The 15,772-nt window shown below is 37.2% G+C and overlaps 1 protein-coding gene across 1 annotated transcript in view; it reads right to left on the reverse strand.

Annotated features, from left to right (window-relative positions):
- FNDC3A (fibronectin type III domain containing 3A) overlaps positions 1-15,772 on the reverse strand; it is a 341,318-nt gene that overhangs the window by 257,756 nt on the left and 67,790 nt on the right. Inside the window, 1 exon segment of the mRNA XM_042781725.1 lies at positions 14,105-14,234. Coding sequence (XP_042637659.1) covers positions 14,105-14,234 — 130 coding nt within the window.

Raw genomic sequence — 15,772 nt, forward strand, 5'->3', positions numbered from 1 at the left:
TAAAAAGTGTTGATGTCCTACAAAACTAACCGCTTAATACTCTACAGTTAGAATAATTACAAACTATCTGGTTAAGTGACTCTGGAGTTAGTCAGCTCATGTGCCCTAGAATACTACATAATAAATCAACTGACTCCTAAGAAATACAGTTTGGAATAAAGAGAGAATAAAGAAGCACTAACTTGTAAGCAGCACTAAAAGCAATAGAGAAATTACCTACAGAGATCTGAAAAGTCTATGATATGAATCTGATTATTATCTTTAATAAAAAGAGATATTACTCGAAAGGAGGCATTTAGCAAAATTTTATTATGATTTAGGTCAAAGTTTACAGACCAAGTTCGCTTTCCATTCAACAATCCATACGCATTCTGTTTTATGGCATTTACTGCAATTTCCATGCTGTAATAACATTCTTTCTACTACCTCCCTTTGCCCACCCTTTCCCTTCATTCTCCCTTCCCATTCCATCCCACCTTGCTACCTCTTGTTGTTGTTGTTGTTATTTGCCGTCGAGTCGGCCCCGACTCATAGCGACCCCTCCTTGGGTTTCCGAGGCAGTATCACTACGGAAGTAGGATTGCCCAACCTTCCTTCCGAGGAGTGGCTGGTGGGTTTGAACCGCCAGCCTTCTGGTGAGCAGTCAAGTGCCTTAGCCACTATGCTACCAGAGCTCCCTTGCTACCTCTATCCCTTGGCAAATGCTGTCCTCTTGACCTCAAATGCTTGATTGCTGTGTGTTCCCTTTTAATACTACTGTTCACCTTACAGGCCTATTTTTTGGCTACCAGTTGAGTCACAGGGGTTAAGTTCCACTCCTAGCTTGAAGGGAAAGGTCCACAGTCTTGAGTGTACCACTCGTCTTCATCAGACAGTAAGCCTGGTGTTTTTATGATTTTGAGTTTTGTTCCACATTCTCCCCCTCTCTCTATCCTGAACTTCTTATTTTGATCCATTTCAGAGCAGTCAGCAATGGTAGCCAGACACCATCTAATTCTTCTGGTTTCAGGGGCTGAAGGCTGGAGTTCATGTGCTCCACTATTCCTCTGGACTGTTTCCTGCATCTTTGGTTTTCTTCACTCTTCTTTGCTCCAGACAGGGAGAGACCAATAGTTGCAGCTTAGATGGGTGCTCACAAGCTTTTAAGAACCCATTTGTTATTTACCAAAGTAGGATGTAGAACATTGTATTTGTGGACTGTTATACCAATTGACCTTGGTGTCCCCAAAGACTACGGTCTTGAGCCTCCATACCCAGAGACTCATTCCCTCAAAGTGTTTGGTTATGACTAAGACACTTTCACAACTCCGTCCCCAGTATGCTCTACTATACTTATATAAATACACAGGTAGAGATAGCCTCTGTCAAACCTATGTATTTGTCAGTACAGTTGCATTTGCCTTCCCAGTCCTGCACAGATTCAGTGTTTATCTATGCATCTACCTGTAAATTATTGTTGTATATTACTGCAGGGCTGTTTATGCAATAGTATTCACTTTTGTTGCCTTTAACTCTAGTCCTCGTCCCTATGTCTTCTACTGCCTTGATCATTTTGTGCTGACCTCTCCATTATTGTATATTGCCTTTCCATTCACCCAAGTTAATACAAGTCTACCTTTAGTTGGTGGTTTTCCCTTCCATCCCCTCTACCCCTAGTAACCCTCAAAGAATATTTCTTTCTGTGTATAAACTTTTTAGCTTTTTACAATAGTGGTTTCATATAATAATTGTCCTTTTCTGATTGACTAATTTCACTCAGCATAAAGTCCTTTGGTTCATCCATGTTATGAAGTATTTTGCAGATTTTTTATTATTCTTTAATGCTATGTATTATTCCATTTTGTTTATGTACCACATTTTGCTTATTCATTCATCAGTTGATGGGCACTTAGGTTGTTTCCATCTTTTTTGCTAGCATGGATAATGTGGTGATGAAAATCAGTGTGTAAATACCTATTCATGTCATGGCTCTGATATCTCTAGAATATATACCTAATAGTGGGATTGCTGGTATTTCTATTCCAACTTCTTAAGGAAGTACCATACTACCTAACACAGTAGTTGTACCATTTACACAACAAAAGGCTTCTTACAAAGATTTTTTTCCCCTATAATTTCTTAGGTTTTCTTGGAGATTAATAAAAAGCAATTTTTTTTTTGCCACAGATTATACTGATACTTCTACAAACAGATGTTGACTTGTTTTTTGAATTTTTATACTATGCCTCTTTGTTAATAAATTATGGTGATTATGTTCAAAATACAGTCATGAGCCACATAATGTCCATTGGGGCAAAGTCTGACTGCATACATATCCATAGTCCCATAACATTACAATAAACTCACTGCCATTGAGTCAATTCTGACTCATAGTGACCCCCATTGGGTTTCCAAGGCAGTAAATCTTTACAGAAGTAGATCGCCCCATTTTCCTTCCACTGAGTACCTGGTGGGTTTGAACTGCCAACCTTCTTTCTAGTAAGGTTGTAATAGAGTTTTGATATCCTGATTGCAGAATGGGACATACCAAATGCAACACCTTCCCACATGCAACATGCATATCTCATTTCTTTTGTAAGCAAAGCATTTACACTGCCAGGTGTATAATGGCACACTACATATAAAAAAAACAAACTCTGCCATCGGGTCGGATCCAACTCATTAGCAACCCCTCCTTGGGTTTCCGAGGCTGTATCACTACAGAAGTAGATTGCCCAATCTTCCTTCCGAGGAGTGGCTTGTGGGTTTGAACCACTAGCCTTCTGGTTAGTAGTCAAATGCCTTAAGCACTACGTCACCAGAGCTCCTACAGTACATATATAACCTGCAATTCATATGTCTTGACAATCATAATAAATGCCTTTTTTAACGGCTTATGTGTGCACTATTTGGATTTTTTATCTAAAAAGTTTACCGTTTGTCAATGCATGCTTCAACTCATAGGCAGCAGCATACAATTTGGTATACCATACACCTCTTGAGTGTGGTAGAATTATCTGTTTAATTTTCTTTCAAAAAACATTGCCATGAAGTGCATCATGCCTCCCAAATGCAACAAAATCAGCGCCAGTGATAACAGCAGTAACAGGCAGAAAACAAGTGTCAATTTGGAAATGAAACAAAAGATTATTAAACAACACAAAGGTGGAAAATTAGAAAATGCTATTGCTCAGAATTTAGGCATGCTACACTCAACAATTATGACAATCCTCAAAAACAAAGAAAAAAATTCTCCAGTTTGTTAAAGGAGTGGTTCCCATCAAAGCTACAAGGCTAACAAAAATCTATGATCTATATCACATAATTTCTCTATATCAGATATAGAGAAATTGCTAATGACGAGGACTGAGCAAATTCCTACCAACATACTGACCATCACTCCTAAGCTTATTCAAGATCCTTAAAGCAAAACCAAGACCAGAATATGATATGGCATTTACACAACATCCAAATCACGTAACGTTCTATTTCACAAAATGCCTAAGGCATTTGACTGCTAACCAGAAGGCTGGTGGTTCAAACCCACCAGCCACTCCTCAGAAGGAAGGTTGGACAATCTACTTCCATAGTGATATCACCTCAGAAACCCAAGGACGGGTTGCTATGAGTTGGATCCAACTCGAAGGCTGTGCGTTTGGTTTTGGTTTGGATCATGAACATTAAGTGACATATGACTGTATTGTTGTACATCTTCTTACTACCAAACAGAATGTTCATGAATCCGTTTCTTATAATGCTGCCATTTGTGTGATTTTTTAAAATTTTTGCATTTGTGATGTTTTATTAAAGAACACTTTTATATAGGACCAACATGCACACACACATACACACATGACAGCAATATATACAAGAAATTCTAAACAGGGACTGAGACCAGAAAGAAAGGTTTATGTGGCTTCTAGCCATTTACCTGAAGTAGATACACTCCCTGAGGAGAACAATCATGGGAGAAGGAAGGGCTGCTTATGCACAGGGAGACAGCTCAGGGGGCAGGAGTGCATGGAGGGATGGACCTAGGAAGAAGTAACTATTGGGAGGAAGTGGGCAGGGAGCTATTGCATTGTGGTAAATTGTAGTCAATATCATGAGACAAACTGCGAACTGCTGTATGGAAAGTGAATTTGCTCTGTAAATTTTCATCAAAATCACAATTGAAAAAAAAAAGGGGAGAGAAAAAAATGATAAATTTCATAGTACATGAACTGAGTAACAATAAAGCAGTTTTTTAAAAAAAAGAAAGAAAGGTGTACATTTCCTAAATACTTGGTGCTTCTCTGGCTGGGTTTATTTTACCCTTCCTCAAATGATGGCACAAAAGGATTTCCAAAGTTGCTGTACCAATTTACACTCCCACCAGCACTGTTATGTGAGCAGTTGTTCTACAGTTAAACCAGCATCTGGAATAGTCAGTCTTTTTAACTAATTAAGACTTAGCATGGTGACTGGATGTATTGTTTTAATTTAAGAGGGAATAATCATGTACAAATTTGAGCAAATCTGCTGCAAATGACCCCTTTAAAATACTAAAGAACAAAGACGTCACAAGGTGCGCCTGACCAAGCCAGAGTGTTTTCTCACATGCATGTGAGAGCTAGACAGTAAATAAGGAAGACTGCAGAAGAATTGATACTTCTGAATTGTGGTGTTGGCAAAAGAAACCGAAGGTACCATGGGCTCCTAAAAGAATGAACAAATCTGTCTTGGCAGAAGTACAGCCAGAATGTACTTTAGAAGGGAAAATGGCTAGACTTCATCTCTCATACGTTGGTCATGCGGTCAAAAGGGACAAGTCTGTGGAAAAGGATATCATGCTGTGTAAAGTGGAAGGCCAACAAAAAGGGAGAAGACCCTCAATGAAATGGATTGGCAGTGGGTGCAATGATGGGCATGGCAGCAATAGTGAGGATAGTGTAGGACCGGGCAGTGTTTTGTTCTGTTGTACACAGGACTGCTATGAGTTGGGACTGACTTGAAGGCACCTTACAACAATAATCATATACCTCTTGTATGAACAAAAATAAAATTTAAAAGAATGAATGGATAGAAACATTTTGTAACTTGAATGTGTGTGTGTTTGAGGGGGGAATAAGAAGTCATCTTAATACTTTGTAACAGTTTTCCTGGACACAATTTTTTAAATAATTGCTTTTGCTCAGTTCAAAATTAACCAAGTCACTCACACTGTTGCTTAATAATTATATCTAAAAGTAGTAGTTCATAATTTCCCATTTTCTCCTTGCCTCAAAATATGATTAAGAAATATTTTTTATTAAGAACAAATGCAGCAGAACATAAACCAATTCACCAGTTTCTATATGTACAATTCATTAACACTGATTATTCTTCAAGTTGTGCGATCATTTTTACCCTCTTTTTCTGAATTGCTCCTCCCTCATTAACATAAACTCTGCCCCCTAAGACTGCTATCTAATCTTTCCAGTTGCTGTTCTCAATTTGATCCCATATAGGTAGAACTTAAAAGAGAATAAAGCTCAAGGTAGACATTCCTTATTAGTTAAGTGAAATATACAGCTCAATTATTGTTATGAAGACTTCAATGGATATTTTTGGTTTGAAGTTTAAAGATCATGTCAGGGCAATAATTTGGGGGGTTCATCCAATCTCTGTGACTCCATGAAGTCTGTATTCCATAAGAATTTGAAATTCTGTTCTGCATTTCCCCCCTTTAGGTCAGAATTCCTCTCACTGAATATATATTTTGTTGACATTTCCTTTAGTATTTTACATTGTCTCCTAAATATCTTCATTGTGCTTGCTCTACATTATCACTGTTGCCTTGGAAATAAATAAATACATTTGAAATAAAGTATTCTCTTTTTCTAAGATTTCAGCATGGCTCTGAATTATCTATTATGCCTTCCTCTTGTGGAATGTCTGAATAAAACATCTACTCTTTAGACAGTAAGGAGCAATCCCAGTGCCTCCTATGTAGCTGTGAACATGCTACTAACCACTTAACAGACAATACACCTATATAATAAACTGGCTTTTTAAGGCTAAAACAGCTGGTAAAATCAACTGGCACATTAATCTGTACCTACTGCATAAAGAAGAATCTTGTGTTAGCTGCAAAGCTGGCAAAAGACAGAAAGAAGAAAACGATTGGCTATCTATTCTACCAAGCATAAAGTAATGAGGATCTCCAAAAAACTCACTGTCATCGAGTCTGTTCTGACTCATAACGACCTCACCTTGGGTTTCCAAGGCAGTATCTTTACGGAAGTAGATTGTCCAGGCTTCCTGCCGAGGAGCGGCTGGTGGGTTTGGACCACCAGCCTTTTGGTTAGCAGTCAAATGCCTCAGGCACTAAATAGAAATTAAGGAAAAAACCTGAGAATTTCTTTTTAGGAGAAAAACGAATATGGCAAGATTATGGAACTGCAAAACTGGGAGTACAGAAAACAGTCCACTTCTACATTTTTCACAGATTAAAAAGATAAATGTAGCTCACAGTTAAAGTGGGTTATCCAAGGATACACATCAAGTGCAGAGCTAAGATCTGAATGCAGGTCTTCTGATTCCCAGTCTAAATTACTCTGGAGTAAGAAAGAAACTTGAGTTTAAATTCAAAATTTGAAAACATTTGACTATAGATTAAAGAGTGGTATGAAAATGATAGATTTTTCAATAAATGGTGCTGAGATAATTTGGTATCTACATAAAAAAATAATCTAACTGGATCCATGACTGATAGAATATATAAAAATCAACACCAGTGTAGTACAGAATGAAATGATCAATTACAACTATAGTTTCTGGAAGATAATGTAGGAGAGTATCTTTACCACCTCTGTGTAAAGTAGAATTTCTTAAACAAGAAACAAAGTATTACTTTTAAAAAGAAAAGGAATGATAAATTTAAAAATGTTAAAACTAAAAATTATCATAATCATAAAGAAAGTGAAAAGACAAGCTAGAATGAGAAAATATTCATAAGATGTATGATTAACAAAGGGTAATGTGTAGCCAGAATACTAAGAATTTTGACAAATTAGAAAAGAAAATCAGCACTGTTCCTAAAAACCCCAAACTAGAAAGGACTCAAATGTCTATCAAAAGTAGATGAATAAGTATATTGTGGTAAAGTCTGATTTATGTAAAAATCAAGAATAGGTAAAACTAAAGTATTACTGTTTAGTGATGTATTCACAGATAAAACTTTAAGGAATCATCAGGAAACAATTACCATAAAAGTCAGGATAGCAGTAAGCTGTACAGAGGATACTGTGATATTGCAGGAATACCTATTTCTAGGGTGTTTGCAGTATTCTTTTCATGTAGGTGGTACTTACGATATTTGGGCTTTATAATAATGCTTGTTTTAGGTACTTTTCTCTATATGTTACAGTTCATAATTTAAAATAGTAGTTTTAAATAGTCCAAGCTCAGGTTACAAAAAAAATTTTTTTTAATTCATAAAATAGAGAAGATTCTTACAGACTAAACTTTTCTGAGAGATAAATGATCTTAACCTAAAGTTTAAATGCATTCAATGATCTTTGAAAATAAATAATAGAAATTAGAGAAGGGAAAGTTAAATTAAGAAAGTTATGACTCACATAAAAACCAAAATGTCTGAAATTTTCTTTCAATGGTGGTAATGGTGAATACATCTTACAGAAGGTAGTAAATCTAAGGCTGGTATGTTCAACTTGGGAGCATTCCACTTATGCTTGAAAGTCACATTCATGAAAGCTAATCTGGAGGTTCTGAGACAGCAACAGAAGCATGTGTATATATTTTACCTCTTCCATAACAGAACAGTATAATCACCAATCAAGCATATGATTTTAGGAAGAATGAATGTGTATCAGAGAAGAAAAAAAAAGAAAATTGCGAGCTCAATGGTGGAAAATATGATTTAAGAAGTATAAATTAAACAGTTCCCAAGATTTTGACTAATCACTTATGACTGGACATCACTTTATATTTATGTGCCTAACATCAGAGCATCAAATTACATGCGGCAAAAACTGACAGAACTACAAGGAGAAAAAGACAAATCCACCAATATAGTTAGAGACTTGAACATACCTCTATCAGTAATTGACAGATGCAGCAGGTAGAAGATCAGTAAGGACATAGTTGAACTGAATGTCATTAGGTGTGGGAGAGTAGGATCAACTCATAGCAACGTACAACAGAATGAAACACTGCCCAGTTGTGCACCATCCTCACAATCTTTGCGATACCTGAGCCTGTTGTTGTAGCCACTGTGTCAATTCATCTTGTTGAGGGTCTTCTTTTTTGCTGACCCTCCACTACCAAAGCATGATCTCCTTCCCTTCTGACAACATGACAAAAGCAGGTGAGACACAGTCTGGCCATTCTTGTCTTCGAGGAGCATTCTGGCTGCACTTCTTCCAGGACAGATTTGTTAGTTCCTGTGGCAGTACATGGTACTTTCAGTATTATTAAAACACCACCACGAATCAAAAGCATCACCTCTTCTTCAGGCTTCCTTATTCATTGCCCAGCTTTCACAGGCATATGAGGCTGCTGAAAATACAACTGCTTGGGTTAGGTACACGTTAGTCTTCAAAGAGACATCTTTGCTCTTCAGCATTTTATACAGGTCTTTTGCAACAGATTTGGCCAGTGTAATACATCATTTGATTTCTTGACTGCTGCTTCCACTGGTGTTGATTGTGGATCCAAGTAATATGAAATCTTTGACAATATCAATCTTTTCTCCACTTATCGTGATGGTGCTTACTGGTTCAGTTGTGAGGATTTTTGTTTTCTTTATGTTGAAACATAATCCATACTGTAGACCACAGTCTTTAATCTTCATCAGTAAATGCTTCAAGTTATCTTCACTTCCAGCAAACAAAGTTGTGTTCTCTGCATATCGCAGGTTGTTAATAAGTCTTCCTCCAATCCTGATGCCACATTCTTCTTCATGTAGTGCAGCTTCTCAGATTATTTGCACAGCATACAGATTGAATAAGTACAGTGAAAGGATACAACCCTGACACACTCCCTTCCTGATTTTAAACCATGCAGTATCCCCTTGTTCTGTTCATATGACAGCCTCTGAGTCCATGTACAGGTTCCCCATGAGCACAATTAAGTGCTCCAGAATTTCCCTTTTTCTCAGAGTTATCCACAAATTGTTATGAACCACACAATTGAATGCTTTTGCACAGTCAATAAAACATAAGTAAATATCTTTCTGGTATTCTTTGCTTTCAGCCAAAATCCATTTGACATCAGAATGATAACCTTCATGCCATGTCCCGTTCTGAATCCAGCTTGCATTTCTGGAAGTTTCCTGTCAGTATACTGCTACAACTGTTTTTGAATTGTATTCAGCAAGAATTTCCTTGCATGTGGTATTAATGATATTATTTGGTAATTTCCACATTCTGTTGGATCACCTTTCTTTGGAATGGGTACAAATATGGATCTCTTCCAATCAGTTGGCCAGGTAGCTGTCTTCCAAATTTCTTGGCATAGACAAGTAAGTGCCTCCAGCACAGCATGCATTTTTTGAAACATCTCAATGGCTATTCGGTCAATTCTTGGTGTCTTGTTTTTCACCAATTCTTTTATTTTTTTTTTTTAATTGTGATTTGGGTGGAAGTTTACAGAGCAAATTCATTTTCTATACAGTGGTTCACATACACTTTGTCTCATGACATTGACCACAGTTCACCACAACACAACAGCTCCCCTCCTACTTCCTCCCGATAGTTACCTCTTCCCTGTGTCCATCCCTCCATGCACTCCTGCCCCCTGAGCTGTCTCCCTGTGCATAAGCAGCCCTTCTTTCTCCCATGATTGTTCTCTCCAAGGAGAGTATCTACTTGAGGTAAATGTTCAACTCATATGCCTGTATTCTGTTTGGCTGGAAGCCACAAGTGTGTGTTCAATTCCAGACCTGAAGGGCAGCTAGAGGCCATAGCCTCAGTGGCTCCACCAGGCTCTACTGGACCAGCAAATCTGGCCCCCCCCCTTTTTTTTTCTCCAAATGATTTTGAGTTTTGTTCCACATTGTTCTCCCTCTCTATCAAGGATCTCCTACATAGATCACCTTCCAAGTGGATGACAGTGGTAGCTGGGCACCATCTAGTTCTTCTGGTCTCATAGTTGTATAGGCTGCAGATCGGATGGTGTACCAGTCTCTAGGACTAATTGTTTCCATGAATTTTGGTTTTCTTCATTCTTCTTTGCTCTGGACGAGGAGAGACCCATCGTTGCATCTAGATGGCAGCTTTTTTCACCAATTCTTTCAGTGCAGCTTCTTCTACTTCTCCTTTTAATACCATTGGTTCTTGATCATATGCCACCTTCTGAAAAGGATGTACACTGACCAATTCTTTTTGATACAGTGACTCTGTGTATTCCTTCCATCTTCTTTTGATGCTTCCTGCATCAGTCAATATTTTGCCCACAGAATCTTTCAATATTGCAACTCAAGGCTTGAATTTTTTCTTCATTTCTTTCAGCTTGAAAAATGCTTAGTGTGTTCTTCCCTTTTGCTTTTCTAACTCCAGGTCTCTGCACATTTCATTATAATCACTGACTCTGGCATCTTGAGCTGCTCTTTGAAATCTGTTTAGCTCTTTTAGCTTGTCATTTCTTCCATTTGCTTTAGCTACTCTTTACTCAGGAGCAAGTTTTAGAGTCTCTTCTGACATCCATTTTGGCCTTTTATTCCCTTCATGTTTTTTTTAATGATCTTTTTCTTTCTTCACGTATGATATTCTTGATATCATCCCACAATTCATCTAGTTTTCAGTCATTGTTCAATGTGCCAAATCTATTCCTCAGAAAGTCTCTAAATTCAGATGGAATATGATCAAAGTCATAATTCGTCTCTTGTGGACTTGCGTTAATTATCTTCAGTTTCAACTTCAACTTGCATATGAGCAATTGATAATCTGTTCCACAGTCAGCTCCTGGCCCTGTTTTGACTGATAATACTGAGCTTCTTCATCACCTCTCTCCACAGATGTAGTCGATCTGATTCCTGTGTATCCCATCTGGCAAGGTCCATGTGTATGTTGTTGAAAGAAGGTTTTTGCAATGAATAAGTCATTGGACTTGAAAAATAATATCATGCTATCTTCTGCATCAGTTCTATCACCAAGCCCACATTTTCCAGCTACCGATGATTCTTCTTTGTTTCCGACTTTCCCATTCCAATCACCAGTAATAATTAATACATCTTGATTGTATGTTTGGTCAATTTTAGACTGCAGAAGTTGGAAAAAATCTTCAATTTCCTCATCTTTGGCTTTAGTGGTTGGTGTGTAAAATTGAATAGCAGTAGCATGTTCTGGTTACCTAGTGCCACTCTGACAAGAAATATACCACAAATGGGATGGCTTGACAAACAGAAGTTTATCCTCTTACAGTTTGGAAGCTTTGAATCCACGTTCAAAGTGCCAGGCTCTAGGGGCTGGGTGAAAGCCCCTCAACCTTGAGGTTCAGCTCTGTTTCTTGCTTGTGTTCCACTGGAGCTAGAGTTGTTTCTTCACTCAGACAGCTGCTGGCTGCTGAGACTGACAAGCCCAAGGTTGACCAGTAAAAAGGCACAGTCCCTATGTTACCAAACCACACAGCAGGTCATTAATTCAAGTCCATTGGAAGTTCCAACGTTGGCAGAGCATGGCAGGATGCTGAACAATGACATGACTACATGCAGGGTTGAAGTGTGACATAAGCTAGAGACTATCACCAAGGCTTCTCCTTATACACAAGAAGCAGTCCACATTCCTAAGGCAGCTACTCAGCTGCTCACAGTATATTATACCATGGAGCTGATTACCAGTCTCATCATGGGAAATACTACATCCAGCTGCCCAGCCACTCAACCAGGCCCAGCCAAGTTGACACACAAACTTAACCACCACATAATATTAACTGATCTTCCTTTTAGGTGTATGGGTATTATCCTATCCAATGACAGCACTGTATTTCAGGAAAGACCATGAAACATTCTTGCGACAATGAACACAACACCATTCCTCTTCAATTTGTCATCCTCAATGTAGCAGACCATAGGTTTGTCTGATTCAGATGGCCCATACCAATGCATTTCTGCTAATACCTAGGATATTGATATTCCTGCATTCCAGTTCATTTTTGACAATTTCAAATAATGGATGTTTGCAGCTGTTTCTTCCCATTTTCAGTCATGCCCCATCAGCAAATGGAGGTCCCAAAAACTTTACTCCATCCATGTCATTAAAGTCAACTCTAATTTGAGGACGCAGCTCTTCCCTAGCTGTATTTTGAGTGCCGTCCAACCTGAGGGACTCATCTTCTGGCACTACATCAGACAATGTTTCAGGGCTATTCATAAAGTTTCACAGTAATATATCAGACAGTGCTTTATAGCTATTAATAAGGGTTTTAATGGCCAATTCTTTGAGAAGTGGATGGCCTCCTCCTTCTTCCAAGTCTCAGTCTGGAAGCTCTGCTGAACTGAATAGCGGCATCAATTAAGTGGATCTAAATGATATTTACAGCGTAAATCATCCTGTAACAGCAGAATACATAATCTTCTCAAGCTCACCTGAAAGAGCCACTAGGACAGACCACATTCTGGGACATGAAACATAATTTAACAAATTTAAAACAGTAGGAATCACATGAACTATTTTCTCAAAACACAATGGAATTAAAATAGAAATCAGTAACAAAAAACTTGCTGGAAAAAAATCCCAAAATATTCAGAGATTGAATAAGGCATTTCTAAACACACAGGTCAAAGACGTCTCAAGAGACATTAAAAATATTTTTAACTAAATGGAAATGACAATAAACCTTATCAAAATTTGTGAGATACCACAAAAGCAGCACTCACAATGAAATTTATTTAACTAAACACACATATTAGAAAAAGATCTGAAATCAGTAATCTAACCTGCTAACTCAGAAAATTAGACAAAGAAGAGCAAACTAAATTTATAGGAAATAGAAGAAAATAAATAAGAAAAATCAGAGCAGGAATCAATGAAATTGAAAACTAAAACACAAAAAGTCAATCAAATCTAAACCTGGTTCTTTGAAAAGATGGATAAATTTATAAATCTGTAATCAAACTAATCAAGAAAAAGAAAGAAGATACAAATTACTAATGTTAGAAATGAAAGAGCCATTATTATTCAGCTCATGGACATCAAAAGGATGATAAAAGTATATTATAAACAAATTTGCTAATGTAGGTAAAATGTACGAATTCTTTGAAAGACACGTTCACCACAACTCATACAATGAAACAGATCATCTGAAAAGGCCTTTATCTATTGAAGAAATGGTGTCAATAATTCATAACATACCAAAAAAGAAACCATGAAGCCCAGATGGTTTCACCCATTAATTCTACAAAAGATTTAAGGAAGAAATGATATCAAATCTCTACAATCTATTCCAGAAAACATATTGAGAGAGAACACTTCTAGCTCATTATATGAGGCCAGCATTGTCCTTATATGAGTTTATTACCTGTATGCAAGACTGGATTGAAACCAATGAATGTAACCCACCATATTAAAATCAATTAATGTGATGGACCGTATTAAAGAAAACTTGCATGATCATATGTTGTTGTTGTTATGTGCCATTGAGTCGGACCCGACTCATAGCGACCTCTCCTTGGGTTTCCAAGGCAGTATCACTATGGAAGTAGACTGCCCCATCTTCCTTCCGAGGAGTGGCTGGTGGGTTTGAACCGCCAGCCTTATAGACATTTTATTTCACAATCATGATTTTATAATAACTTGAAGTAATGAATTATAATAATCATGAAAGCTAAAAGTTAAACTTAAGAAAGAAAAAACACTCACAGATTAGCCCATTGTTTGTCTATAGTAAAACAGAAACTACACTAGTGGCAATTAAAAATGCACACAAGAAGTTTGACCATATATTACGGGGACATTTTAGAAGTAATTTCAGTAACAGCTATATTATTTCATAGTGTATAAAAGCTACATCTTGAATTGGAGTTTAAAACATGAGTTAACAGGAACCCACTATTGCGACGTTTCATTCTGTCTTAAATTTGCATTCTTTGGAAAGAAATACATGTGTACTAGACATAAGAAAATAAACATTTCAGTTTCCTTACCTGTTGTGTTCCATCTGCACTTACAATAGGAGCAGATAGAAGAGAAATATCACTACTTAAAATCTGAGTTGTATCCAGTAGTGGTGGATGTTCTGCCATTATCAATAAGACATTAATATACCGGATAACCCTCCAATTCTGAAAAACAAAAATATATAGCCATTTGTGGGCACATTCTTAAAATATATTGAAATATAATGTATTTAAGATTTATCTCAATCTTTAACCTAAAGAAATATTCTTGTCGATGGAAATGCTACAGTACAGCGACTACCTTTTTTTCTATCAACAGACCATTTTCACCAAGTGTATTAAAGGAAATATATTTATTAACCAAATATATGTCAATGTATAGGGTAAATTAAAGTATATTTAAGTTTATGTGTCACCAGCCTCTATTTAAATTTCATGTCTATGTGCCTCTATGGCCCTTGCCTGAGTGAGGTAAGTAATTCTACAACTGATATTTTCCTATGAGCAGTGCAGTTGCCCAATTCTTCTCAATACCCAATTAGTCTGTAAGAACTACACAAGAAATTAGGATTTTTCACTGATTCCTCAGACAAAACAAAATAGAAAAATTTTCTAAGAATCAGGAAAAAAATCGTCAAGTTTTAAGCTGTGACTTTAGTCATTCTATCATTCTGGTCTTATTACTCTTTGGTAAGTGACACCTACTTTACAATAAACCAAATTAATTCAGTGACGAAACGACATATATTTAAAAATATTCCTGCAGACAGTGTCACTTATAAAAAGAAAAAAACTCGATATAAGAAATACTAGTCTACCATATATGAGGTCAACCAATAAAATGTCAACAAATTATATGTCAGGATAACCACAACTGAGCACAATCAAAAGATCTTATTGAATCTATACTGGAAGACAAAAATAAGAAACATTTTTGGATGCTTGTAACATTCTACAATTCATCAGTAAGTGTCAAGATGTTTCACTTTTACAAGATACTAAATTCGAGTTATTTACTTTATAATCTTAAAACTTTGCAGAAACTTAAATAAATGGATTTAATCAGAAAACAATTTCTATTTTAATATGTAAAAGGTGCTAAAAGATTTTTAAAAATATCCAATACAGGTATCTACTTCAAGACTGTATTACTTAAGACACAGGATGGAACATTTCCTATAATCTTCCTATCTCATAAAAATACAAGTCATTTACAAATGTTTACACATGTAAAGAAGCAAATCTAACTTAATCTGTACTACTAAATTTCCTAAGGGGATAAAAGCCAGGAACCCGGACAGAAGAGCAGTCAGCCCCAGGGTTACAGGTGAGGAGAGACAACTCAGGAATGCCCAAAGTAGCAGGAAGGAAGAGCAGGAGAAAGGGGATTAAAAGCCAGGAAGCCAGAGAGAAGAGCAATCAGCCAAAGGGATTAGTGAGGAGAGGAAACTCAGGCCCGCCTAGAGTACCAGGCCGGAAGAGCAGGAATAAGGGGATAAAAGCCAGGAATCCGGACAGAGGACAGAGGAGCAGTCAACCACAGGGACAACTCAGGGATGCCCAAAGCAGCAGGCCAGAAGAGCAGGAGAAAGGGGATTAAAAGCCAGGAAGCCAGACAGAGGTACAGTCAGCCACAGGGACCCAGGAAGGGGTGATACGAGAGGTCTCCAACAGCAAGACAAACTTGTCTGTCGG

This window comes from Orycteropus afer, unplaced genomic scaffold (genome assembly GCF_000298275.1).
Source record: "Orycteropus afer afer isolate SDZICR_OR568_19922 unplaced genomic scaffold, OryAfe1.0 scaffold00157, whole genome shotgun sequence".
Taxonomy (NCBI): domain Eukaryota; kingdom Metazoa; phylum Chordata; class Mammalia; order Tubulidentata; family Orycteropodidae; genus Orycteropus; species Orycteropus afer.